Below are 26,846 nucleotides of genomic sequence, written 5' to 3'. Positions count from 1 at the left end.
GAGGGAGAGAGAGAGATAGAAACATCAATAATGAGAGAGAGAGACAATGATTGGCTGCCTCCTCCTGCACCCACCCCCCCCCCCCAACTGGGGATCAAGCCCACAACCTGGAATTGAACTGTGACCTCCTGGTTCATAGGTTGACGTTCAACCACTGAGCATCACTGGCTGGGCTAAATATTTGGCATTTTAAACTGTTCTTTACATATAATCACATTGTGTTATGTGGGTAACTCAGATACCATAAGCCATGTTTGCGCTTCAGCGATACAGTGCTTCTGAAATATTTGATAAAATTCCATGGCGTGGGAGGTGAAGTATAATTTTTCCTGTATTTACATGGTTGTTGCATTCCTAGAAAATAGTGATGCTAAAATTAAGTCATGAGGGAAATTCTTTTTGTTTACACGTGACAGTGGGTAGGGGTCTAGGCCCGTGGTCGGCAAACTGCGGCTCTCGAGCCACATACGGCTCTTTTGCCCCTTGAGTGTGGCTCTTCCTAAGCCTTAGGAGTACCCTAATTAAGTTAATAACAATGTACCTACCTATATAGTTTAAGTTTAAAAAATTTGGCTCTCAAAATAAATTTCAATCGTTGTACTGTTGATATTTGGCTCTGTTGACTAATGAGTTTGCCGACCACTGGTCTAGGCTATCTCTACGTCATACATAAATAGGTCTTTCACTTTATGAAGGTGCGGCGGGGCTGCCCAGTGCGTGGGAGTCTGGCATTCAGACCCCTGCCCATCAAATGCCAGTAATACTCTCCATTCACTGGGACAACAAAAAGCACTCCCCAAAATTTCCAAAACCCTCCCTAGGTGGCAGTATCGGTCTCACTGAGAAGCACTGATTGATCTCTGTGGAGCAAGAGCATTTTCTTTTCCTTTAAGAAACACAAATACCTGTATATTGCTTAAAGGCATTTAATTTTTAAACTTTCCAGATTTGTGTCCAACACTGCAGGTTTCCCTGATTTCCACCTTACTTTGAGAATAAGGATGACCCCGCTCTGTGTCCCTGCCTAGGGAGGGAGGCAGCCTCGGTCTCACTGCACACAGGGTGGGCATCCCCACGGGGGAGCAAGGTTGTGACCTCTCATAGCACAATGCTATCCTGTAGGCAGTCTTGTCATAACCCTTGTTCTCCAGAGAGCGTCTAGAGAGAATCCTGAGCAGAGAAATGCCTCCATTGTATGGATGAGGAAACTGAGACCCAGAGAAGGAAAGAGGCTTGGCCCAGTCACACAGCAAGTCCGAGATACTCCTGAGGCCTAGAGAGCAAAGAACAAACAAATGTTAGGGATTGGAAAGGACCTGAGAAACCATCCAGGCCATTCCCCCAGGGGAATCCCTTCCACACCTGGACAGGTGACCAGGCTCCAGCCTGTACACGATCATCTTAAAAAATAGCTGGTTTCTCCTCTGTAAAACTCAGCAAGGACTCTGCCTCATGGGCTGTTGGCAGATGCTCATGGGATAAGTATTAAATAAGATCGCTGTAGACCACCCACCATGATGCTCAATGAATGGCCTTTTCTTTCTCTTGCTCCTTTCCTCCCCTCAGTGTGACACGTTTAAAGCAACTTCTAGATATTTAGGAAGCGCTTACAGCTCGGGGTAGAAAGATTTATCAGAGTAAAAGCACTCAGACTTATCTCTGCTGTGTGTGGACTCCCCCTTTGTTAGATAACCGGGAATGCTTTAAAAAGTATCCGGGCGAACCACTAACAAGGAGATCAATCCTATTTGGATTCAAGGTGAAGGCAAAGGAGTAAATGGTCCCTCAGATTAATTGTTGTATATTTAGTGTTATAATACATATTGACTAATGTCACCATTGACTAATGTCACCGTGTCACCATGTCTTATACACTGAAATGATAATCGGTCCACATTATTAATGAGAATGTAGGTGAGCTCCTGTCGGTGTTCTCCAGGTGCATTACAGTTTTACAAGTGTTCCTGGGCATGCATGGCTGGAAATGCTGGGCCAGAGAGGTTTATCGTAATCCCGTTTTTTACATGGATGGGTTAGTGTTGCTGTAGGGTAACAAATACCCTACTATTTTTTGTGCACATCTCTCTGTGACTGTTAGTTTATGGGATCGTATCCTGACATCCTGAAATGCTGTCCTGTTGAGGTTGTAGCACAGCTGCCCTGTCTTTATGGGTCATAGGCGAGGTCTCAGAGCCGAGCCTCCGGGGACCTGATGTGCTCCTAGGGCCTGGAAGACACTGCCTGCCACCACCGGGGGGCACACTGAAGAGCCCTGGCGCTGAGATGAGAGTCTCTAAACAAAACTATGTAGTTGCAGTCTCTCCTCTGTGTATCTCCCTTCTGCTCCCCTCGGGTCATTGGTAAAGCCTTTAAAGCTTTGCACCTGGGTTGGGAGGAACTAAGGAAAGTGTGGGAGCCCATGCTTGGTTCCAAGCACTAAAGGGCGTCAGACTCCCCTCCTGTCCAAGTTCGTTGTTGTGGGACAGTGACTAGTGAGATATCCCCCAAGGGAAGTGGATTTGGGGGAAGAGACAGCGGAGCCTGTTCCCGCATGGAGAGAGGTCCTCCACTCCCTCTCAGATTCCTTAAGGAAACAGGGCAGTTTTCTCACAGGTGACTGAAGTTAAGTGATGGCCAGAGGTTAGGAAGGGACTGCTGGGCTGACATTCCCTGTGAGCCCATGGAGAGCTGAGCCCACGTTCTCGTTCCGTGGTCACCTGCTCCTATTGAAGTGAAGGGGGAGGGAACGCAGTGTTTATTTAAGGAAAAGTGGCATACGGAGCTGGCCTTCCATGGCACCGGAGGAGTTTCTTTGTAAAACTCGGCCCCGCTTGGCTTCCAACCAGCGCACTCATTTAGAACACCACAGAGCATCGGTGATCAAAGGCATGTCGAAGTAATTCCTTCCATGTCAACACCTTCCCGCTTCTCCCTGACATTTAAACCAGCGGCTGGAATCCAGCTCTTGTGGAGACCCTGTCCTTACTCTCCTGGTGTCAACGATCAGGCTGATGATTGTCTGGTCCCCGGCAGGCACTTGGCTGCCCAGCCTGGTTCTCGAGTAGATTGGTGTCTTGGCTTGCGGGTTTCCATGTAGTAGAGGGAAACCTCTCCTTACAAAATCCCAAAATGAAAATGCTGTTACTTATCTTGTAGATTAGATCTCCTGTGTACATGGTGACAGGCCTGCCCCAGTGCCTGGCACTCGTCATCCCTCAGAGGGTGGAAGGGCATTGGGAGAGTTGCAAATAGGACACGGATAGTCTCATAGTAAAGTGCACTGTGTAAAGTATGGCAAGAATGTAAGAGGCATATGAGGGACTCTGGTGCTGGGAAGGAGGAAAGCTAGGGCTTTTGATGATAATGGAGTCGTATACATTTGGAGGTGAGCTAAAGATTATTTCGCCAGTTCATTAGCAGGAAAGCCTCAGTATCGGAAAAACGATTTTAGCTGGAAGGGGAGCTTACTCAGCAATCGAGTGTTGTGTTCGGATGGAATCAGCCGCGATGCCTTCTGAGACCTCAGTAGGAGTCTGTGGGGAAGAAAGGAAGGGAGTGAGGCCTGTGAGGCCAGGGCGGCAAACCAGGCTGTGGGCTGGACTCTGCTGGGTGGCCCAAAGGAGTAGAGGAAAGGTGAAGCTGCCATCCAAGGGGACCAGGAAACAGCTGAGACAGGCCCAGTCACCAGGGAACCAAGATGAGCCTCAGTAGGGAATCTGGAGGATGATCAGGAAACCAAGGCAGAGTGATACAGAAACTAATACCAACTATAGCGCTGTGCTAAGTCCAAATGCGAGGTATTATTTTATCCTTACAGCAGCATGGGAGCTGGGCACTGTTCTTCCTGTGACGGGGGAGGATACTGAACACAGGTCAGGTAGCTCAGCCAGGGCCCTGCCGCTCTGAGGCAGCTGATCTGAAATTTGAACCCAGGTCTGTCTCCAAAGCCCGTGCCCTGCACTCTGCTGCTCCCCACGGGCACTCAGATATGTGGCCCCGGTGCAGGTGAAGGGGAGCAGCACCCTAGGGCCCCCATGCTCAGGGATGCCCCAAGGCCCTTAGGAAGTAACCTCAGGCCCAGCAGGCCTGGTCTGAGCCCCTGTGCTAGGGAAACTCAGGGGAGAGGAGGAGGGTGGGACAGGCCAGGCAGGGCTGACTGGCCTGGCCAGTGAACCAGCTGTCCTTGGGTTCTCACTCCCCTCATGAGTCTCCAACAATAAGGGTTCAGGCGTTATGGGGCGACCTGAAAGGAACATGGACAGTCTCACAACTGGTCCCTTCCTGTTAAGCAGGATTTATTGTCCCAGGTGTGTTCTAGAGTGGCTCTTTGATTATTCACTAATGATGGGTGGATTATGGCCACATAAAGTTGCTATTGACTGAAAGTGGGATCCATTACATTGCCTTGAAAACACTGGATTTGGAAAGTGCGCAGAGTGACTCCTCTTTGCTATTTGGTTGTCATGATCAGAAGGGCCAGCTTCCCCAAGCTGCCTCGTGATGCTCTGTCACCTCCCAGGTAAATTTGAGAGCACCTTCAAAGGGAAGGGCACCTTGGCCCCAGGACTTCTGGCCGGGGGACTGCAGGCTTCTTACTTTATTCTCTGGACCTCAAGGTCCTCATTCTCCCTAGAATGGAAAATTGATCATTAAATAAGGCGACAGCTCTGGAAAGCACTGAAATTTATTGTAATACCAAACACACTCAATGTTGTTATTGAGAATGAGGAGAGAGTGCTTATTCCTATGGTCTTGTCTGAAAGACCACTTCAGTGCACCCATCACTTATGGTAGAAAGAACCTGGGGTTGGAAATCTGGAAATTTTATGATTTCGTTCCAGCTCTGCCACTAGTTGTGTGGCCTTGGGCAAGTCTTCCGTTTCTTTGTTTATAAAGTGTGTGTGTGTGTGTGTGTGTGTGTGTGTGAGATAATTCCTTCCTGGCCGGATGTGAAGATATAGGCAACTAGCTCTGTGGCTGTGTGGAGTCCCTCTTCTTACCCTGCTGGCCCCAACTCAGGCAAGATGAGCAGGTTGGCTTGGCTATAACTTTGTATTCCCACAGTGCTTTCCCTCCTTACTGTATTAAACAGGAGTTCCTACATCTCAACTGCTTTGAGTTTTCCCAAAGAACATAGTTGTCATGGAAAGATGACAGACTTTTGACTCTGATCACCTTGGTTTCATTATAGCTTTACTGCTCGTTGGCTGTGTGACCTTGGCCCTGGGATCCACCCTCCTAGCAGGGCTGTTGTGAGGATTCCCTGGATGGTGGCCGCATAGCACATAACGCAGGAGATGTGTTCCATGGGTGGTAGTTTTCCCTTTCCGCTTTCTTATCATTAAAATACTTTTGTTTCTATAGAACAAGTTAGTTTATCTGGCAATCTGTCAACTAGATATATATTAACTAATGTTCCTGGGTTCATAAATGCTATGGCAATCTAGCTTTCTTATCACTTCATTTTGGACAACATTTATTAAGCACTCACTCTGCTATATACTGGGAATCGTGAGTAAAATAAGACTTGGTCTTCATCCTCAGCGAGCACATCCTCAAATGGGAGAGACAATCAATAACAATAATAGCTCACCGTTTGTTAGCCCCGGCACTTCACATTCTTTACCTTTTGTAATCCTCACACCAACCCTATGGCAGAGGCACTACTATTACTCCCGTTTTCCAGGTTAACAAACTGAGGCCGGAGAGGTAAGGAAGTAGTTGAGGGTTATGTAGCTACTAAGTGGCAGTAGGGCTGGGCTCTCCAGCACTGGAGGGAGTCTAGCTTCAGCACCCATATTCTTAGCTTTCATAATGTACTTAACTATGTAGCTATAATATAATATAGCTCTAAATTCAAAGTCACACATGTAGTTACATGACAGTGTGATAGAGGTGTGCTGAGAAAGATTAGATGCCACCACCGTGGGAGCACAGAGGACGAGAGTGGCTGTTCTGCCTGGAGGGTTGTGAGCCAGGAAAGGATTCTCAGAGGGAACCTGTGGGCTGGGCCTTGGATGATGAGCAGGAGTTCTGCAGGCAAAGAAGTGGGAAAGAGGCCAGTGGAGGCCGAGGGGAAGCACATGTGCAGCACAGAGGGAGGCATGGAAGAGGGCGGGGCGGGAAGGCAGGAAATGGGCTGTGGAGAGAGAGCTAGTTTCCAGGAAGGAGGACCCTCTCAGCCATGCCAAGGAGTTGGTCCTTGGGAACAATTTTCGTTAGTGTCTTTAAACTGTTCAAGTAAATCCAGGGTATGCATCAGTGATTAAAAGAGCAAAGGCTTTGTTTTGCAACTTAGGTTTGTTTTTTTAACTGGAATTCCTGAAAGCCAGGGAGTGCTGAGAATATTTGGCCACACAGTGGGAGGTCCTACAGTTTGCCCTGGGGCCTGTGGCTGCCCTACTCTAACCATCAGGTTCCAGATATCCCACGTCTGAGTTTAAAAATCTGAGTCTTACTGCTGCCAGACAGCAGTTCTTATTTCTGCTAACACTGGGAGAGTTGCTATATCAAAATTAATCATCTATGAGATATGCTGGGCAACACAGTCAGGTTTTGATGACCAGTAAGGTGCTTGAGGAATGAGGTTATGAAGTCCTAAATTGGCTCCGTTGCTGTAGGTGCTCAATTGATATTCAGTCAATGAGGTGAACTCCTGCCCCTGCCCCCACCCCCACCCCTCACCTGCCCAGAACTGCTCCTTTTCCTGTATTCCCTAAATCTGTAGATGGTACCCTCCCCTAGCACTACTGAATCCCTCTCCCTCACCCTCCACCTCCATCCAGTCACCAGGTGCCTCTGAGCCTACCTGTGCCATATCCCATCCCAGCCAATGCCCAGCTCTTTGGGACTTTGTTAGGCCCCAAATCTCCCTTATTCTTTCCAAACCATCCTGCCAGAGTGATATGGGTGCCATGTTACCCACCCGTTGCAAATCCACCCATTGCTTACAGTTCAAGTACAAATACAAGGTGTTTTGTGATCTTTTCTGCCCACCCCACCTCTCGTTCCCAGGTGTCCTCTTCTCCCTGCCCATACTTTCCTCAAGTAGCCTGGCCCATTGTAGAACGTTTAGCCATCATCCGAGGACCAGAGGACCCGGATTTCTCCCCCAAGCTCCAGGCCCATATTTCCATACAATTATGGAACCTCCCCAGCTGGGTGCCCTGTAGGTCCCTCTATCTGGCTCATCCTCTTCCCAGCATTCCCTAAACCCCTGTCACTCCTCTTATATGCCCTGTGAATATAACAATATCCATCTAGACATTCGGAAGTAGTCCCACATGCTCCTGTCTCCCTCACCTAGTCACCCAGTCCTGTCGATCTTACCTCCAAAATATTCCTCAAATCAGACTCCTTTCCCTAACTCCACTGCGAGCTTCAACTCAGGCGTTTCCCCTCAGGCATTTCCCCTCTGTCCCTGACCTCATACCCAACCCCCCAGATTTTCTACGCAGCAGCCAGAATGATATTTCTAAGTACACGGCTAATTATGTTGCTTCCTCCTCAAAACCTTCACTGACTCCTCATCACTTCAGGACATTGTCCAAACTTTCCAAAATGATATTCAGGGCCGTTCCCTGCCAGGCCCCCTCTCATACCCAGGTTTGGTCTTCCATTCCCCTTCCTCACATACCCTCATTCATTCTACACGTGGTTGCTGGAGCCTGATGCCTGCACTCGGATATTGACCCAGTCCTGCTGGCTGTGTGCCTCTGGCAGATTTTTTCATGTCCCTGGGTCCCCACTTCCTCATCTGTAAATAGGCTTGTTGAGGATTGAATGAGTTAGTTCGTGTGAAGTGCTTCCCACAGCACCTGAGTGCGTGCCCGGTGGGTATGGGCTGCTGTGATTGTTGTTGCAGTGATCTGCCCGGCAGTCTCACAGTCAGATTTCTAGTGCTCTCCCCGCTCCACCCACTCTCTGCTCTCCAGCCATCAGGGCTCTTTGCAGTTCCCCAGACATATGCCACTCTCTCCTGCCTTCATAAAACCCATGTGGCAGCATCTTCCTGCTCAGTTCTTCCTCTTCGCCTCAACTGCTACCTCATAGTCTGGCCCTGGGTAGCCTAATTTTCAACTGACTCAGGAATTGCCTGATGCTGGGAGCAGAGTGTGAGGCTCGGTCTGCTGAAGCTGGAAGAGGGAAAGGGCTGGTCCCTGCACCATGTCCAGCATGTGCTTTGTGACATGTTTGTCTCCCCAGAGGCTTGTTTTTACTTAAGCTCTGCCTGTGCCTGTGCCATGAAGGGCCTGGGCTGCTAAGATGGGATATACATCCATCTGAGTGATAGAGGACTACTCTAACTGGCTTTGACTTCCCGGGTATTGCAGATACAGTTTCTTAAGAAATCATCCTCCTACCTGCCCCTCACTGCTAATAGTGCTTTATGGCTTCGTATTCCTGTTGCTGAATTTCTCCCTCAAAATATTTTAGCTTGCTTCCCCCCGATGCCCAGCCAACTTCCTCAAGTGCATCGTAAATCTCCCATCCAGATCCGCTCTGGTAGATTATCCCGAGGTGCTGCTCACAGCAACTCAGTATGAACTCCCCGCCGACTAATGTCACTTACGTGTTTATAACACAGCTTTCAACTGTGGTGATGTCAAGATAAATCATTGTTAGAACTTGTGTGCTGGCAGAAGCCAGGGACCTTAGTGTGACCTCTTTATTTTATAGGTGAGTACAACAGAGGCCAGGAGGTCAGGTGACTCTTTCAAGGTCACTCTCTCAAGGTCACCCGACTAAAGTGGGAATAGGAGCTAGATTTCTGTCTTTCGCTTCAGTAGTCTTTCTATTACACCAAAGCTATTTCTTTTCTATTTTTAAACATTTTTCAACTTTATAAAAATTGTGGGAAAATATGCATAACATAAAACTACCATCTTAATCATTTTTAAGTGTCCAGTTCAGTGACATTAAGTACATTCACATTGTTGTCCAACCATCACCACACCCATCTCCAGAACTTTTTTCATCTTCCTGAACTGAAACTCTACCCATCAAACACTAACTCCCTCCCCCAGTCTCTGGTGACCATCATTCTACTTTCTGTCTTTATGAATTTGACTACACTGGGTACCTCATAAGTGGAAGCATACCATATTTGTCCTCTTATGTCTGGCTTACTACTTCACTTAACATAGTGTCCTCAGGGTTCATCCATGTTGTAGCAGGTGTCAGAATCTCCTTCCTTATATGGCTGAATAACATTCCACCGTGTGCACACGCCACATTTCTTTCTATCCTCCTGCTGCTGATGGACATTTGGGGCGTTTCCACCTCTGGCCATTGTGAGCGATGCTGCCACGAACAGGGAGGTACAACTGTCTGTTCACCAAAAGCTACTCCTTGTGAAAATCTTTATATTTAGAGGCACTCACTGCTGCCTGATATTGCTATTTTTTTTCCTAATGGAAAGTTTAGAAAATACAAAAAAAACTCAATGAGGAATATACAAATTAATGATTTTTTATGGCATGTATTTCCAGAATTTCATACTCATGTTACCCAAATTTTAAAAGTTTATATAAGCTGAGAGAATTTAAACAGGTCGGTCAATCTGTGTAGCAGGGAGGACCCCTGAAAATAGTTAAGACCGAGTATGAAAATGAATGTGACCTTGGCTATCCCTGGCATTTTAGAGATGAGTCCATCCCAAAGTGTAATCTTACCCTAACGGTACCACAGCTTTTTAGTGGTGCTTCTTTGAGACAATTTTAACATCTTAATAGAGTGTCTTAATGCTAAGAGTCGGAATTTTGAATGGGGGGAATGGGGGGTTGTCCCAGTTATATTTCTTAAATATCCACTAGGGGGCGGTAAAAGACACATAAATTTTTTAACAGGCCCGATGACTGCCAAGCAATCAGGCCACCACATCCTCATGGTATCTCTTTCAGCCATCAATGCATACAGTTACAAGATAATGGATTTCACAGCCAACAGCAGGTTTGGGTAAAAATGGAGATACCATCAGCTTTAGCCTAAGTGCAGGTCTTCCTCATGTTCAGGCTGACATCGATGCAGAAAACTTCATTTAGTATGTTAATCCCAGATTATCTTTTTAGTTAAGTCACATTAGCCCAGTGACTCTCAAACTGAGTGAACGTCAGAATCACCCACCATGCTTTTTCCAAAATACGCCTTCCCAGGTCTTTTCCCACATCTATTACATCAGAATTTGGAGGGTTGGGGCCTAGTTATATAGATTATATTTAGATTCTGGTCCATGACTTCTTGCTAAGAACCAATGCATTAGTTCTTAACATTAATAACTTTAAATAGCTGGGGGGAAAGGGTCACCCTTGAGTAAAACCTCAGAGGAGAATGGATTTGAAATTTTGGAAAATCTCTCTCCTTTTTTAAAATAGAAGTTGCTGAACGGTCTGAGGGCTGAGGGAACCACATTCAGCACAACTACCTGGCTTTCCCATTGACTGTGCCAGGAACCCAGACAGAGGTCCTGGCAAACTCGGGGTCTGTGCTTCCAGTTCCAAGGAGGCCATGCTCAGGGCTACCCTCTTTAATGTGAGGACAGAGAGCAATCGTGTCTGCTACATTAAGAGAATCTTTCCTATAGTATTCAGGGGAAAAAAAGAACCTTTGATTTTATCTTATCAGAGGTAAAAATGGCACAGGGAATGTGCAGTGGGGTGAGAAGACCTCAGCTTTCAACCTAACTATCCCTCTAGCCCAGTGATGGCGAACCTTTTGAGCTCGGCGTGTCAGCATTTTGAAAAACCCTGACTTAACTCTGGTGCCGTGTCACATATAGAAATTTTTTGATATTTGCAATCATAGGAAAACAAAGAATTATATTTTTTATATTTATTTTATATATTTAAATGCCATTTAACAAAGAAAAATCAACCCAAAAAATGAGTTCGCGTGTCACCTCTGACACTCGTGTCATAGGTTCGCCATCACTGCCCTAGCCAGTTGTGGGACCCAAGCAAGTCATGTCACCTCTCAGAGCCTCAGCTTCGGCATTTGAATTATAGAGGACTGGGTTGTGCTGATCTCCAAGGATCATTCCAGTTCTAAAAATTCAGCGATTCTGTTAGTATTAATAATCCTGATTTGTATGGTACTACTCTGGCAAAGAGCAAAAGAAATATCCAGTAATGCAATGAATGGCAGAGACTATTGACCATGTAGTTTAATTTATTTAAGGCATATACTGGATTCAAAGGAGAAAATATTGCTCCTGATAATATATTAAACTGTTAGCATCTTCAGCATTGCAAAAGCTTTCCAGAGGGAGGAATTACCCATCGGTGCAAACCTGACATTTTTCACTTCCTGATCCATAACTGCCATTTCTCCAGCACACTTCTATTTACTGTAAAGGACCAAACGTATGAATGCTTTGGATGAATATTAAATAACTACACATCAACGTCAAGGTCACAGTTGCAAGAAAGGCTTGGTGGAGGGCCCAGGGAGGCTTGCATTGATCTCTGGTGAGGTTCCATTCTCGAATCCTGCTGACAAGGGGAAAAAATTGATGTGGGCCATTATTAAGGCTTTAAGTGTTTCTCCATTGTTAAAGATCTCTTACAAGCCTGGAGTAACTGATAGTGCCCAAGGAATTGGCAAAAGCTTCACTTAGAAATATAGGCTGGTCAGAGAGATAAGTAAAACCCAGAGTGCACATGTCCTGGGTTGGGCTTACACAGCAAAGGTGGAGGCCAAGGCGAGCCCAGCACTGGGGCATGCCGCTGCACTCTGAGTTACACACTTCAGAATGGAAGGATCGCCTGTTCTTGGGCTCTTTCTCACCAGATGTGGCACCGAGAGTGGCTTTAAAGCCCACCCTTCAATTTCCTCCAGCCCCTCCACCCCGCCCCCCTGTGAAAACCTCCTCTCGTGGCGTTCAGCCCATACATTCCCCATAGCTGCATGAAGGATATGACAAGGGTCCGGGGAATTGGCTGCATATGAATTATGCAGACCTGGATCCAGACTGACTGACTGGACTGGTCAAGTGGCCTGGATAATTATGTGAATGTCTTGCTGACCTGGAGCTGGTAGGACAGCAAATATTACGGATGGCAGAATCTAGTTTCATAAAAGTCTCAATAGACTGAAGGATTGGCTGCGTCTACTAGGTGAGCCTAATAAGAGATATAAATGATGAAACTAGCATTTCTGTACACTGGCTCTGTGTTTAGTATTGTGCTTAGCCCTTTGCACATTTCAGTTTATTTCTTCTTTACAGTGACCCATGAGGGTTTGTTTTATATTCCCATTTTTAAGACAAGAAACTCGAGACATGGCAGTACAGAGGGAGGTTCGAGCATATTAGAGTCTTTGATCTGGATTTCAATCCCCGTTCTGCCCCTCTGTTAGCCTGATAGTTACTCCATCTTTGAAAAACAGCCTCAGCTAGGCTTGATGGCTGCCTTGGATGTGTCAGGGCCTGTGGGCTTAACCCTTTGCGTTTATTATCTCATTCATCTTCCGAACACTCTTTCTCCTCTTTTACAGATGAGGAAGGCACAGATAACTTAAGTAACTTGCCCAAGGTCACACAGTAAGTAGCAGGGCCAGGATTCTAGACCAGGCAGCCTGATTCGACACCCAGACTCTTAACAACTGATGTACCATTTCCTGTTTTCTGTATCATAAGAGGAGAGCCATCATACTTTCTTAGATAACGTATGTAAAGTGCCTGATATAGTGCCTGGCACATAGTAGGTACTCTTAAACAGTAATCATCATCAATTACATGACTTGCTCAGGGTTATAGCTAATAACCGGCAAAGATCTGGGATTCGAACCCAGGTCTTATGACAGCAAATCCTCTGTGCTCTCGATCTCCCTCCTGGAGGACAAGATTGGGGGGCAGCCTTGGGTTACTGTGTTGGCACCTAGCACAGTGTTATCTCCCTGGCAGGTGCTCAGTGAGTGTCACATAGGCAGGACTCACTTTGTCACTCATTTACTAAACATTTGCCAACATCCTGCTCTGTCTTGGGGGTCCAGAGAGGAGAAGAACATCATGCTAACCTTTCTTTTCTCCCCCCAGGTTCAAATGGTGAAAGACGGTGACCCCTCCTGGAAACCCACTTTTATTGTGAAACCTGATGGTGGTTGTCAGGGTGACGGAATCTACCTCATTAAAGACCCCAGTGACATCCGCCTGGCAGGGACCCTGCAGCGCAGGCCGGCGGTGGTCCAGGAGTACATCTGCAAACCTCTCCTTATCGACAAGCTCAAGTTTGACATTCGCCTGTATGTCTTACTGAAGTCCTTAGACCCCTTAGAGATTTACATAGCCAAAGATGGACTCTCCAGATTTTGTACAGAGCCATACCAGGAGCCCACTCCCAAAAACCTGCACCACATCTTTATGCACTTAACCAACTACTCCCTGAACATCCATAGCGGTAACTTTGTCCACTCGGACAGCACTAGCACAGGCAGCAAAAGGACTTTTTCTAGCATTCTTTGTAGGTTGTCTTCCAAAGGCGTTGACATCAAGAAGGTCTGGTCTGATATCATCTCCTTGGTGATTAAGACCGTCATTGCCCTGACTCCAGAGCTCAAAGTTTTCTACCAGTCGGACATCCCTGCAGGGAGGCCAGGGCCCACATGCTTCCAGGTAACCAACCCTAGTTCCCAGCTGGGAGTTCCCAGCCTTGGCCTCGTGGGGGACGAGGAGCGGGTGTGTGGCCTGAGGTGGGGAGGGGTGGTTGCTGGTGTGGTCTTTAGTGTTAAACCAGGGTCCAACTTCTGTTTTCTATTTGCTAGCTGTGTGATTTGGGGTGAGTTACGTCCCTCTTCTCATCTATAAAATGAGACAAATAGTACCTCCCTTAAAGGATTAAGGATCTTATAAGAATTAAATGAGACAACATATGCAAACCACAGTGCCTGTCATTCATTTATGCATTCTTTCTTTCAGCAATTTTTACCGCCAGCTGAGTAGGGGGCTGGGCACTGTCTGAGCTGCTAGTGAGACAGTGGTGTGATGAGACAGGGGTCAGAATTTAGGGGACTGAGCCAGAGTGTGGTAGGGAAGGAAATGAGGATGAGGGTAGAGCATTCTTTCAGGTCATTTAGCTGTGAAGGTGAGGACGGCGGGAGGGGGTGTGGGGGGAGTGGAGGGGGGGCGGGCCATGGCACCCAGAAGGCACAGTTTCCTGCCACCAGATAAACCAGAATGGGAAGGAGGTAATAAGACGGAGTCTGGGACCCTCTCCATCTCATCTTTTAAAGTATCTTGCAGCAGTTGTATATAAAAAAGAATACACGGACATATATGAAAGCTATGAGGCAGAGCAACAAAATAATCATCCCCAACCCACCTCCCAACCCCAGACTTCCAATTACCACGCTGCTCCATCCCATTCTGACCCCCGAAGCAACCATTATCCTGAAGTTTATGTTTATCGCTTCCTTGCTTTAAAAATATTTACAGTACCCTGAATGTATCCCTAAACAACGTATTGTTTGCTTTGCTGCTTTTGCGCTTTATAAGAACTGTTGTAAGGTGTGTAGACATAGTAACATTCTTTCCATGCGTGTTCATGGGAATCGCTGGTGCCGTTTCATTCCCACTGCTGCACAGCCCATTGTGAGGGAGCACAGTTTGTTCATCAGTTCTCCTGTCAATGAACACTAGGGTTGTTTCTAGTCCTCTGTCTAAAACTGTGACAGGGAAGTAACAGCTGGAGAGGAGGCGAGTCCCGGAGGGGGCAGGGAGGCTCCACTCCAGGGAAGCTACTGCAGGCGCTGGGCACCAGTCAGCAGGATTTTCAGGCAGGCTGGGGGTACCCTTTGGGGCGGGAGGGAATTCAGGCAATGATCAGTTTCAGGAGGGGCTAATTGTCATCCAGAGACCTGTCCGTAGGCTCTTGGACTCCCAGGCTTTGGTTCCCAGGCAGGATGTCCAGCTCAGCCATCAGGTACGTAGCTTATGGCATTAGTAAGGGCCAGTGGGCAGAACCTAGAGGTAGCACCAGAAAAAACAGGGCCTGGCCGGAGCCATCAATACGTTAGGGCAAAGGGGACAGTTGCAACGTGGAGGCATCCAGGGGTCATCCCGGGGGACTGTGTGGTCACATCTGTTTGGCCATGACATCTATTCCAGGAGTATCATGTGGGCCTGGCCTGCATGGCCAAGCCACAGAGCCCTGGCACAGTGAGAGTGCAGGGTGGAGGGTCAGGGCGGTTGTCTTGCTGTGGATACTGGGGTGGAACCAGGGACCCAAGCTGTGGGGAACTAGAGGGCAAACAGGGAGAGGGCCACTGGTTGGGACAGATCACATCTAGCAAATGGAACCACAGTCCTGTGACCATTTTCTATTGCTTGACCACACTAAATGCTTCCAGGCCTGGGGTCAGGGGAGGAGCACAGTACCAGAAGTAAACTCCAGGGGGAGCTCTTGGGCCTCTGTTTCTTTGTGAATGACCACTTACTTCCCTACCTGCCTCCCTAGGAGCGTTGTGAAGTAATGTAGGTGAAAAGGCTTTGACAACTAGAAAGTGTTAGGTATTTGAAATGTGGTCACCACACATTTCAGACTCACAGCAATTGATAAAATATTATCCTTTTCTCCTTGGAGACCTCTCTTGCTTTTTTTATTCGTATCATTTGTTAAAACACTTGTTAGTTTGAGTTTCATACACCTGAATTAACTTGGAACCCCAAGATTTGGGGACGACATATGGTTCTGCCATCGACTTGCTGTGTGATGTTGCATAAGTCACTTAATTTCTCTGTGCCTCAGTTTCCTCAACTACCTTACAGGCTTGTTGTCCAACTCACATGAGATGAAGATTATGCAGGGCTCTGCAAACTGTAATAATGTTCTGTGCATGTACAGTATGATGCATTATTTCTTTGCTATGAAGCCTCTTTTACTTGCAGCTTGGGCCTGGCCCAAACTGCAGCATTCCAGGACATAAACCCCAGGCAATAAAATTACATTTATCTTAAACATGTGACTGCGACCCCTTTCCAATCATAGCCACAATAACTACTTGGGAAATCGTGATGGTCCATAGCAGCTGCTGGCATAGCTCGGGCTGTGGGCAGGTTTCCTGTAATGTGTTGCCTAGGAACGTGGCCGCCCTGTCATTCTGGCCTTTCCCCCTGTCATTTCCCTGGCCGCCCCCAGCAACATATCTTCATGTCAGTCTTCTTGAGGGCAGAAGTGTGACCTTGGCTTAAACAGTGAGGTCTGTCTGGGTATAGATGATTCATGTGGCAGAAATGCACAGGCAGAGGGAAAGTTTCCAGCTCAGCGTTCAAGAACACCCTATCCCAATTCCATTGCTCGGTCTCTGTCTGCCTATAGCTCCGTGTCTAATTCTCTCCTTGGCTGTGTGACCTTCCCCCCCATGTCTGGAGGAGACACCTTCCCTAGATCCTCAGGTGCTTCTCCTCTTTCTTCATTGTTCTTGTGACTTCTTCCTCCCCTTTCAGCCCCAGGCAGCCCGTGGGAAGGAGGGGAAGAAACAGTCTAGGGGTCTTGCAAGGCCTTGGGTTTCGTTCTCAGATGCCCTGGGTTTGAGCTAATCCCAGCTTCTCCTTCCAGCACTTCTAGCTGCAAGCTTGGCAAGTTAACCTCTCTTTACCCCAATTTCCTTATCTGCAAGTAGAGATACTATTTGTGTCTACCTCACAGAACTGTTGTAAGATTGAATGAGAGAATGCCACATGGAACATTTGGCACAGTAAACAATAAATGACAGTTTTAATTATTATATCACTTGTTATTTATAACAACAGTTCTCAAAATTGTCTCTGAGGAAGCGTCTTGAGGTTACAGTGGGGCCTTGACTTATGAGTGTCCCGACTAACGAGTTTTTAGAGATACGAGCCATCTCTCGGCTGATTTTTTGCTTTGAGTTGCGAGCTAAAATTCGGGTTACGAGCCAGCTTCAGATACCCCACCACTAGTTGGCGCAGCGAACATCACAGTGAATGCCACAACATCAGCCCAGCATCACGTGTCTCGTTCACTTTTTGATTTGACATACGAGTAATTTGAGTTACGAGCTCCGTCACGGAATGAATTAAACTCGTAAGTCAAGGCCCCACTGTATATGAAACCATGAAATTGTCACATTTTAAACATAATGGAACACCAGTGTTCCTAGGAACCTAGTTTAAGAACCAAGTCCTTAGCCTAGTGATGGCTGCCTCCCAGCCTGGCTCCAACCTCACTTCCCTATACCCTTCCTGAACCTTGTAGGCTCACCAAATAGAGCCAATTCCTGTCTCTTGGACATAATTTGTGTTTGTTCTCTTCTGTCTTGGCCTGCCATGCTCTCTCCTATTCTTGTAATTTTGTTGGAAGAAATCCAATGCTTTACAACAAGATACTGCTCAAATCCCACCTTCTCTGTTAAGCCTTCCTTGACCACTTCTGATATTGGGCTTTTTTTCCCCTTTGGACTCTCACATACGCCCTGGGTACTCACTGAGACGAGCTAGTTGTGGGGTATATGGGTATGGATGTGCCCTTAACTGGTACACAGCAGAGTGGGGAAGACCAATATGTGGGAATTACAATTCCTTGTAATAAATGCTGCAAGAGGGTATGTGCAGAATGCTGGGAGAGCACAGAAAAGGGAGTCACTAACTGCCTAACTCAATCAGGGAAGGCTGCTCAGAGGAGGAGATGCTTAAGCAGGAGCTTACAGCATGAAGAATTCACCAAGCAGAAAAAGGTGAGGGACACCACGCTCTCCTGGTTTCCCTCCTGCCTCTCAGCCCCTTCCTCTGGACCTGTCAGTGTTGGAGATTCCCAGGACTCAATACTCGGAGAGCTCCCCTCTTATCTACAATCATCTCTGATCTCATCCAGCCCCAGAGCTTTTAAGGATCAGCTATGTGCCCTTGACTCCTAAATTTGTATTTCCAGTCTTGACCTCTCCTTGAGCTCCAAACTGGTATAACCAACTGCACACTTAATCTTCTTTCTTGGATTTCTATTGGGCATCTCCCACTTGACATGTCCAAAATGAAACTCTTGATTTCCCTCTTGAAACAACTCTCCATTGTCTTTCCTGCTTCAGTACATGAATAGCATTCAATTAGTTGCTCAGAACAAAAATCTGAGTCATCCTTAGTTATTATTTTTCCTCCTTTCTACATCCATTCCATAAGCAACTCTTGCAAATAGGCTTTAAAATGTGACCACTTCTAACCAGCTCCACTGCCACTATCACAGTCTAGGCAGCCATCACCTTGCACTTATACCACAGCAGTAGCCTCCTAGTTGATGCCCCTATTTCCACTTTTATATCTATAGCCTCCTTTTCTCACTGTAACCAAAGTGATTCTTTTAAAACGTGTCAGATCAAATTACTTCCCTTGTGCAAACTCACCAATAGTGTTCTCGTTGCATTTAAAATCCTGGCTCCTTACCATGGCCTCCAAGATGCTGCATGATTTGTCCACTTTCTTTTTACCTGACCTCATCTCCTACTACTCACCCTCACTCTTGCTCCTTGCTGTTCTTCAAAAGTGGCCTTTATTCTTGCTGTTCATTCAGCCTGAAGTGCTTTAGCTTAGCTCTCCAAATCACTTATTTGCTCACTTCATTCAGTCCTTGTTCATATATCACCTCTTGAGACTTTTGCTTCTGGTCATGATGGAGTAACAAAGACTGGACCTATACATACAAAACCAATACATTAAAAAAAAAAAAAAAGGACTGGACCTAACCCCCTGCAAACAAGTATAATACCAGACAAAATGCATGAAATAACTGTTTTAAGACTTTGAACAATAGACAGCCCAGCACTGGGATCCATGAGGAAGAAGAGAATAAAACTATAGTGGCCTTGGTTTTCTGTTTGGGGCAATTTCTGGAACATGGGCCCAGGGAGAGAAAAACCTAAACAGACCCCTGTGACCTCAATGAGTTGAGGAAATGGAGATCAAATTTTGGGAAGGCTGAGGTGGCTGGAATTCTGTGAGCAGAATTCTGAAAAGGAGGGAGCTAAGGTGTATGATTATGTACAAAATTTTTAAAGAAAATATGAGCTTAATGAAGAGAAAATGGAAGTTATGACTAGTAAAAAGAACCAAAATGGAACTTCTAGAGAGGAGAATACAATGACTGAAATGAGTATTTCACTGGAAGGGATTAACAGCAAATTAGACACTGAAGGAAAAATGATCAGTGAACTTGAAGACATAGCAATGGAATGTATCCAAAATGAAACAGAGATAGGAAAATGGCAGGAAAAATAAATGAACAGACCATCAGTGACCTGTAGTACAATTAGCAGGTGGTCTAACATGTATAATTGGAGTTCCCTGAGCAGAAGAGACAGGGAATATACAGAAAAAGGTTTAAAGAAATGGCCAAAGATTTCCAAATTTGACAAAAATATAAATCCCACAGTTCAAGAAGCTTGAGAAGCTCCAAGTAGGATACATACACATACACACACATGCACACTCAAAGCTTATCATAATTAAATTGTGGAACACCAATGATGATAGGATAATTTAAAAGCAGCTAGAGAGAAAATAAACACACATTGTGTTCAGAGTCATCCTTAGTTATTATTTTTCCTCCTTTCTACATCCATTCCATAAGCAACTCTTGCAAATGGGCTTTAAAATGTAACCACTTAATGTAACCAAAAAGTTCACATCAGAAACTATACAAGTCAGAAGACAGTGGGATGACCAATGTCACCTTAGAAAGGACTTCCTGACCATCCTATCTAAACCACCAGACCCTCCCTTTCCCCCACTGTTACATTCAATGTTCTTATCTTGCATTAGGTCAGAATTCCCATGTTGTGTGTCTCTCTCCACTGGAATGTAAGCTCCAAAAGGGCAGGATGTTAAAACATCCTTTGCCTTGTTCACTGCTTTATCCCCAGTGCCTAGAACAGTACCTAGTATTTAGTAGGTGCTCATTAAATATTTGATAAGTAAACTTGTTTTCCAGGCAAAATAGTATAAAGGCAGAGGGGAGTAAAGCATTCTAGAACTACTCATAGTTTGGCACAGTTGGAGCCTGAGATGTGCAGTAGTGAGTGGGGGGAAATAAAGCTGAGTGTGAGACAGATGCCAGATCATAGAGGAAATTGTATGAGGAATGTGGACTTCATTCTGTAGGTGGGGATTTTAGGCAGAGGAGTGTTGATATTCCAGTATGGAATATAGGTAAAAGTTGATCTGATCTGGCCTCTCCAGTGCTTTCCCAGAAAGAAAAACACCCCGTTTTGAAAAACTGGATCAAGTAAATCCCAATTTTCTGCCAGCTCATCATTCTTGGATTTTATGACAAGATCCACTCTAAGCTCCTTCCCGTTCTATGATTCTGTTTATTGAGATCCATTGGTGCAACATTTTTATTGAACTTTTGAAAAGAAAACAACTCATATTTCCTTGAACTTGTGAAAAAGTACATATACTAAAGCTGACTTTCATTAAATACTTACAGTCAGGCACTGTGCAAAATACAGTCTATCTTTATTTGGTCCTGCTTCCCTGCTTCATGAGGGCAGGGACTTTGTCTAGTTCATCACTGTATTTCCAGAAGCTAAAATAGTTCTAGGACATAGGGAGCATTTCAATAGCTATTTTACATATGAATGAACTAAGGTAAGGACTGTTCTTATTCCCATTTTACAGGTGAGGAAACTGGAGCTTAGAGCTGCTAAGGAACTTGCCTGTAGATACACAAGTTAAAGGCAAAACTAAAATTTGAAATTAGCTCCTCTGGACTCCAAAGCCACAGATGCCATTTCCTGTCAGTGAGACGAGTAGGAAACTGGAAAGGGAGTCAGCATATGTTGAGTCATCATACCTCCTGTATGATGAACATAGTCCTAGGTACCTTTTCCTTCCATGATCAACTGCCCGGCAAGGTAGCCACTGTTATCTCCATTTACTAGTATAAACAAGGTAAATGAGCTCCAAGAGGCTAAGCACCATACCAGAGTTGTTTAACTAGAATGAGTGACTGAGCTGGAATTGCAGCCTAGGTCTTTCTGACTCCAAACCATTTTTCAACTACATGCACCCAACATCTTCAATTACTGGCACCAAAGTTTGGGCTCTGGAAAATATGCCACTGACAGGTTCAGGTCAGTATGGCTGATGAGGTTTTGTCACCCCTTCTCCAACATTCTATAGCTTTACATTCACGAAACCGCTGTGTGTTGAACTGGAATGAGCCCAGCAGGCTGAGAAAGTGGGAATCCAAACTTCTAAGATGTAGCAAAAAATAAACGTTGATGACTAAGGATGATAAACGTTGGTACTGCAGCCTGCCATTCCCTGTGGCCTCATCCACATCACATGTCTCAGACCAGGTCTGAAGTTAGACGGATGATGTCACCAGAGTCGCTTAAAGGCCTCATCACTCATATCCACTTGTCATATATTATTAAGCAGATCTATAATACATGTAACATTTTCTACTGGATTACCATTTTTTTTCGTTTCATGACCAGGGAAAGAAAAATAGAGTGAGGATGACTTTTCCCAGCTTCTCATCCTTATTGCCCTTCTTTGAAGAATAACCTTGTCTTGAATTATCCCCCCAAATGGTCATTTAGGCTCTGATTTCATTAATAAGGATAAAGCCACAGTTTAATAATTATCATTTAACTGATACATATTCTATCTATCTATCTAGACAAGTAAATTAATTCCCCCCCCCCCCCCCCCCCGGTCTTCTTGAGTCTACAGAGGAGGGTGCAACTATATCTTTTTCTTTTCTTTATTCTCCACATTATTTTTTGAAACTTTGGGATTGCATCAATTATGTTATAAGCTTTCTATCTTATCACCTCCTGTAGAGATAATGAGAGGTCTCTTAAGAGCCTGACATCCTCACTGTCTGAGTCTGAATCTAATTAGGACCTGTGATCTCAAGGATGAGGAGGAATTATCTAGGTGAAGGGTTGTTTCATGCAGATGCACGGGTGGCTTAGGGCTTGTAAGGAATTGAAAGAGGCTAGAAGAGGAGAAAGCCTCACCAAGTCAGCATGTTGGGTTCAAGGGCAGATGGCCAACAAATGGTTAGCTTTTGGAGTTAGCTCTGGGTGTGGGCCAGATTCATGAGCATGTGATCTGCGCAATCACCCAGTGGCCCCATGGTCAGAAGGGCTCCGTGCCTGGTTTTGTGCTCTGTTCTCACTATCATGACATTGTTAATACTTTTTGAACAAGGAGCTTTGTGTTTTCATCTTGCATTGGGTCCCACAAATTACGTAGCCTGTCCTAGCTGGGTGTGAAGTTCGGCTCTGTCACTTACTAGGGAGGCGGTCTTGGGGAAATCCATTGGCCTTTCTGAGACTCAGTTTCTGCTTTATGGAGAGTATAATCTCTACTTCAAATACACTGTCACGTGGATTAAATGAGATAATGAAGTTACTGGTGCCTAGTAGGTGCTTAATAAATATTCCCTTCTCCTTAGCTAAGATGGTATATCAGAATCATCAGGGGAATTTGTTATTCAAAATACATTTGCCTGCGTTCCACTCTGGAAGATTCTGACTCAGAGGTGTGGATTGGGGATGCACAGTGGTTGTGAAAGGTGTCCTTAAGTGATACTGATGTACACCCAAGGTTAAGAAAGGTAGCCTTGGGTTTTCAGAGATCTAGCTAAGAAGCAACTTAATAGAGGAGAACAAAAGGAGAGGGAGAAGTTGATGGACTACTACTGATCCTTAACATAATGAAAAACCTGTTAAAGAAGAACGAGGTCATCATCGGTAGCACTTCAGATGATGGTGATAGTGCTGCAATGCACTGTGGGAACTCATCCCATTATCAAGGCTCCTATAAAATGTTCTGCCGTCCATTTGGCTTGACAAGTATGCCCAGAGGAAGAGGGGCTGTGGACAAGAGAAGCCAGGGTCAAGGCCCAGGTTGGGGGCCACATTTCAATTTATTTTCACTTTACTGACCTTTACACCAACCCCAATTCCTGAAAAGAAATTGCAGCTAGAGGGAGTAATTCTGAATTATTTTTATCCTGTGCAGATTTTAGGCTTTGACATTCTTCTAATGAAAAATCTGAAGCCTATACTACTTGAAGTTAATGCAAATCCCAGCATGAGAATTGAACATGAGCAAGAAGTAAGTCTTTTGAGTATCTCATTGAATATATTGCCATACAGCTGGATGTTTCTGCTCTCATATTATTCACTTGGTTAAACAAGATTCAGCATTCCCAAATATGCACAGCAAAGTCCTGTTCGAGTCTAAATAACTCCAGTTTTGTTGAGCTCTGAACATAGTCTATTAATGTAAGACCTATCCGACCTGTGGTAATTTCCCAGCATGCTGTTCTTCCAATTTTTAAGATCTGGAAATGTAGAAGCAGCTGAGCCTTTTCATCAGTTTTGACATGAACTAATTAGCCTAGGGAGATGAACTAATTGAAATTCTATGAATATGATTTAGCCATGTCGACATGCTTGAATCACTAAGATAAATAGTACATTTAACAGTGGTTATATCCCCCCCCCCCCCCCGCCCCGAAAAAAATGCATTAAAAAGACTGGAAGGAAATACACCAAATACTAGTAATAGGTTTTAGGGGCTTATGTGGATTCTTTTAATTTTCTTAACTCCTTTCGATATTTCTAAATTTTCTACAGTGAGCATGTATAATTGTAATAATCAAAAAAATATACTACTATTTTTCCTCCTCATGCATTTTGTTAATTTGTAAGAGGAAACTGACATTTTTAAGGTCATATACAGAGAGCCTTTAAAATATTCTTGTCTAGTTAACATAAGCAAACTCGACCACTGGGTACTGACAGTCACTTGATACTGAATCCCTGAGTCTCTCCACTGTAACATGGAATTCTTACCATTCAAGCTTTCTCCAGGGGTGTTTGAAAATGTCCCCAGCCTTGTCGATGAGGAGGTGAAAGTGGCCGTGATCAGAGACACCCTGCGCCTCATGGACCCACTGAGGAAGAAAAGAGAGAACCAGTAAGTGCTTTTATATCATCTGTTTCTATCAGCACTGCTCCCCATGCCCTATGCAGCAGGTAAGTTAAGTTCTTGGAACATGTTAACGTCATGAGTGAGATTTACATATGAAATAATCGAATGAATCATTTTTTCATTTATGAATATCAGGATCCAAACATAGTGACTCAGGAGATGGAGACTTGCCCATGAATTTGTAGCTAGTTGTTATCTGAATCTGAAAGTCTCACTAAAAGCCCACTTCCCCCTAGTGACGGGGTCTCCTCTTGCCCACCACTATTCACGTGGTGCTTCTCTTTGAAATCCTCAAGCAGAGGGAGAGAGTAAAACAAATCAAAAGAGGGCCATAGGTACCATGGACGTGGTGAGTAAAGATTGCTTCCTTTTTATTTTCTTCACGATGGCTGCACTCTTTGCAGAATAAACTTTTCATGTCAACATTTGCAGAGCCAGTTTATTGACTTCTGGTGCTTCTATAATATTCACAACAGTTATAGTTCCTGTCAGTCCCACCTACCCAGTGAACGTCATATTGGGATGTTGGTGAAAGCATGCCCCCCTCCCATGGAATCACCCCTGAAATGAATGACATTTCACTTGGGTATTTTGTTTGTTTTGCTTTCCCTAAATTCCTGGCTTCCACAAAATAAGGGTTGAGTAAATATCACTGTGGTGGTTTTAGGCAGAAAAATCAAAGACAGGCATTTCAAATAGCACTCCCCGTACCCCCGACAAATGAGATCGACCCAAATGCTCCCAGACAAGTAAAGCGCTTGTCAGCTATGGATCAAGGCTGTGAGGAATGCTGACTTCCCTAAGCAAGTGGTGTTTTGCAGGTTTCTGGACTGCAGCCCCTCACCAACTGGGCTCAAGCTCAAATACTGTTAGAACCACCCTGCAGTACTGCCCTCCCCTTGGCTGCATTCTCAAATCATCTGGAGAGCTTTCAGAGACACCAGTGCGAGGCCTCCCCCCACTTCTACAGATGTTGATTTTCACTAGCCGGGGCAGGAAGCCTGGCCATAGACATTTTTGAGGTCCCCTAGGCGACTCTACCATGCTGCCATGGTTGGCACCACTGCCCTGCAGGAAATGCCACTCTGATGGAGTGTTTGTCATACATACGCTGAGTCAGGCTGGGTGGTGCCTGCTTGACTGAGTTCCCCTCTGTAGTGCACTTCACCGTGTGAGGTGCACACTGTCATTGTTGGCAAGACTCAGCCAAGGACAGTCACCTCTCATTTGCATGGGCCGAGCCTGCCAGATGTGCTTTCACCGATCAGACATTTAAAGTGACAGCGTGGCAGGTCTGCCAAGTCCTCGGAGCAACTCAAACACTACGGCAGCCAGACAATGTCCCTGTGTGCATGCTTGCAGCTGCGTTCTTTAGCCATCTTTAAAGAAAAGCGGCAGATTAATGCAGCTTGGTCAGATTAATTGCAATATAACTCATTTCTCGAAAATCTATGACGAGTATCTAATGGTTATTGATCTCACCAGTAGAGATTAGGTCTTAAAAGACTGTGGTGAGATTTTGGTGGCATGGTGGTACAAGCTTTTTAAAGGTGACCTTGATACATTAGCATTCTGGTTCCTTCGGTGAGTACAAGTTCAAAAGCCATTGTGTGGCCCCAGCCCTCTCAAACTCTGCCACCAAAATCATTTTTGCATTAAGTGGATCTGAACGTGATTTGCTTTCTTTTTCTTGTTCTAAGTTGTTTGCTTTACCTCCTACACCTGGCATTTGGCATAGCTCACGTGAGCTGTGGATGTGGTTTTTAATAGCAGTGGGACACAGAGCCATTAGGAAAGATGGGAAAGGCATTTATAACTTATTAAGTCATAAGTGGCAGCACTTCATCTTTAATTTAAAAAGCATTGACTTTTCTTTTAATTGATAACCAGGAGCAGTTTGAACTTCAAGAACCTGACTTCAATTCTAATATAAAAATTCTTTCATCTCACCCTTTCTTTACATACAATATTAAGGGTATATGTTAATAGCTAAATGTGATTATTTATATTTCCCTTAATTTTATCTTTAAAAAACAGCAATGATTGTTCATGAAAGCACTTTGTAATTTGTGAGGTGCACTTCTACACAAGAGATTATTATGATCATTTTGATAACTTTACTAGGCAGAGAAAAAGGCTGAAATTTGTCTCCACTCCTCTGTGTAGAAATGTTTCAGAATAGCTTGGAAAAGCACCATGTTTATGGCCACAAAAAAGGCACAGGGTTGCACTGAATTACCCATGACCACATCTGAGACCATGTCATCCAAATGTAGGAAATGATGTCACATAGACTTCTCAGCTGGAAGTTACCTTTAGAGGGCAGAGCTTTTGCGTTTGCATAGGATGTGACCTAAACTCTTGAAAACAAATGGTATGGTAGCCTTTCTCTTCAACTTGTTAGCAAAAGTTGTCCCTCAGTCGTTCCTCTTAAGTACATTTTGTCAGCAAGACTGCTGAGGTGGGTCTTCATTTTTCTGCACAGACTGAAGGCAAAAGGTAGATAGTTGCCAGAACTGCTCAGATCTCTAAATTCCTCTGAGAAGATGCAGAGGGGGCATTAGAAGGGCCTGGGATGCGTGTGTCTGTGCATCATGCATCTTCACACACCTCGGGGGCCTGTAGGCTGCAGTCATGTTCGTGGAGGCACTGAAATCAGTCCTCATGCCTTCTCCAGGGCGAGAACTTGCTGATACCCTTTGGCATGGTTGGAAGAGCTTTTTCTTGATCTAGAGAGACTGAGATTCAAATTCTGACTGTGGGGATGTTGCAAAGCAGTTTTTAGCCTCAGTATACTTTTCTATAAAATGGGGATAATAACATTCAAATGAAACAATGTGCAAAATTTGTAATATATAGTAGGCACTTAATAATGCTTCGTTTACTA

At 45.1% G+C, this 26,846-nt stretch overlaps 1 protein-coding gene across 1 annotated transcript in view; it reads left to right on the top strand.

Annotated features, from left to right (window-relative positions):
- The window catches only part of TTLL11 (tubulin tyrosine ligase like 11), a 185,759-nt gene that overhangs the window by 57,134 nt on the left and 101,779 nt on the right, over positions 1–26,846 (top strand). Inside the window, exons 4-6 of the mRNA XM_070430842.1 lie at positions 13,034–13,609; positions 22,982–23,077; positions 23,829–23,944. Of these exons, the coding sequence (XP_070286943.1) occupies positions 13,034–13,609; positions 22,982–23,077; positions 23,829–23,944 (788 nt within the window). The remainder of the gene's footprint in view (positions 1–13,033; positions 13,610–22,981; positions 23,078–23,828; positions 23,945–26,846) is intronic.

The sequence above is a fragment of the Myotis yumanensis genome, unplaced genomic scaffold (genome assembly GCF_028538775.1).
Source record: "Myotis yumanensis isolate MYYU_CA2020_CCGP unplaced genomic scaffold, mMyoYum1.0.hap1 SCAF_12, whole genome shotgun sequence".
Lineage (NCBI taxonomy): Eukaryota > Metazoa > Chordata > Mammalia > Chiroptera > Vespertilionidae > Myotis > Myotis yumanensis.
Note: the sequence above shows the minus strand (reverse complement) of the source record. Positions and strands in the feature narration are given on the sequence as shown.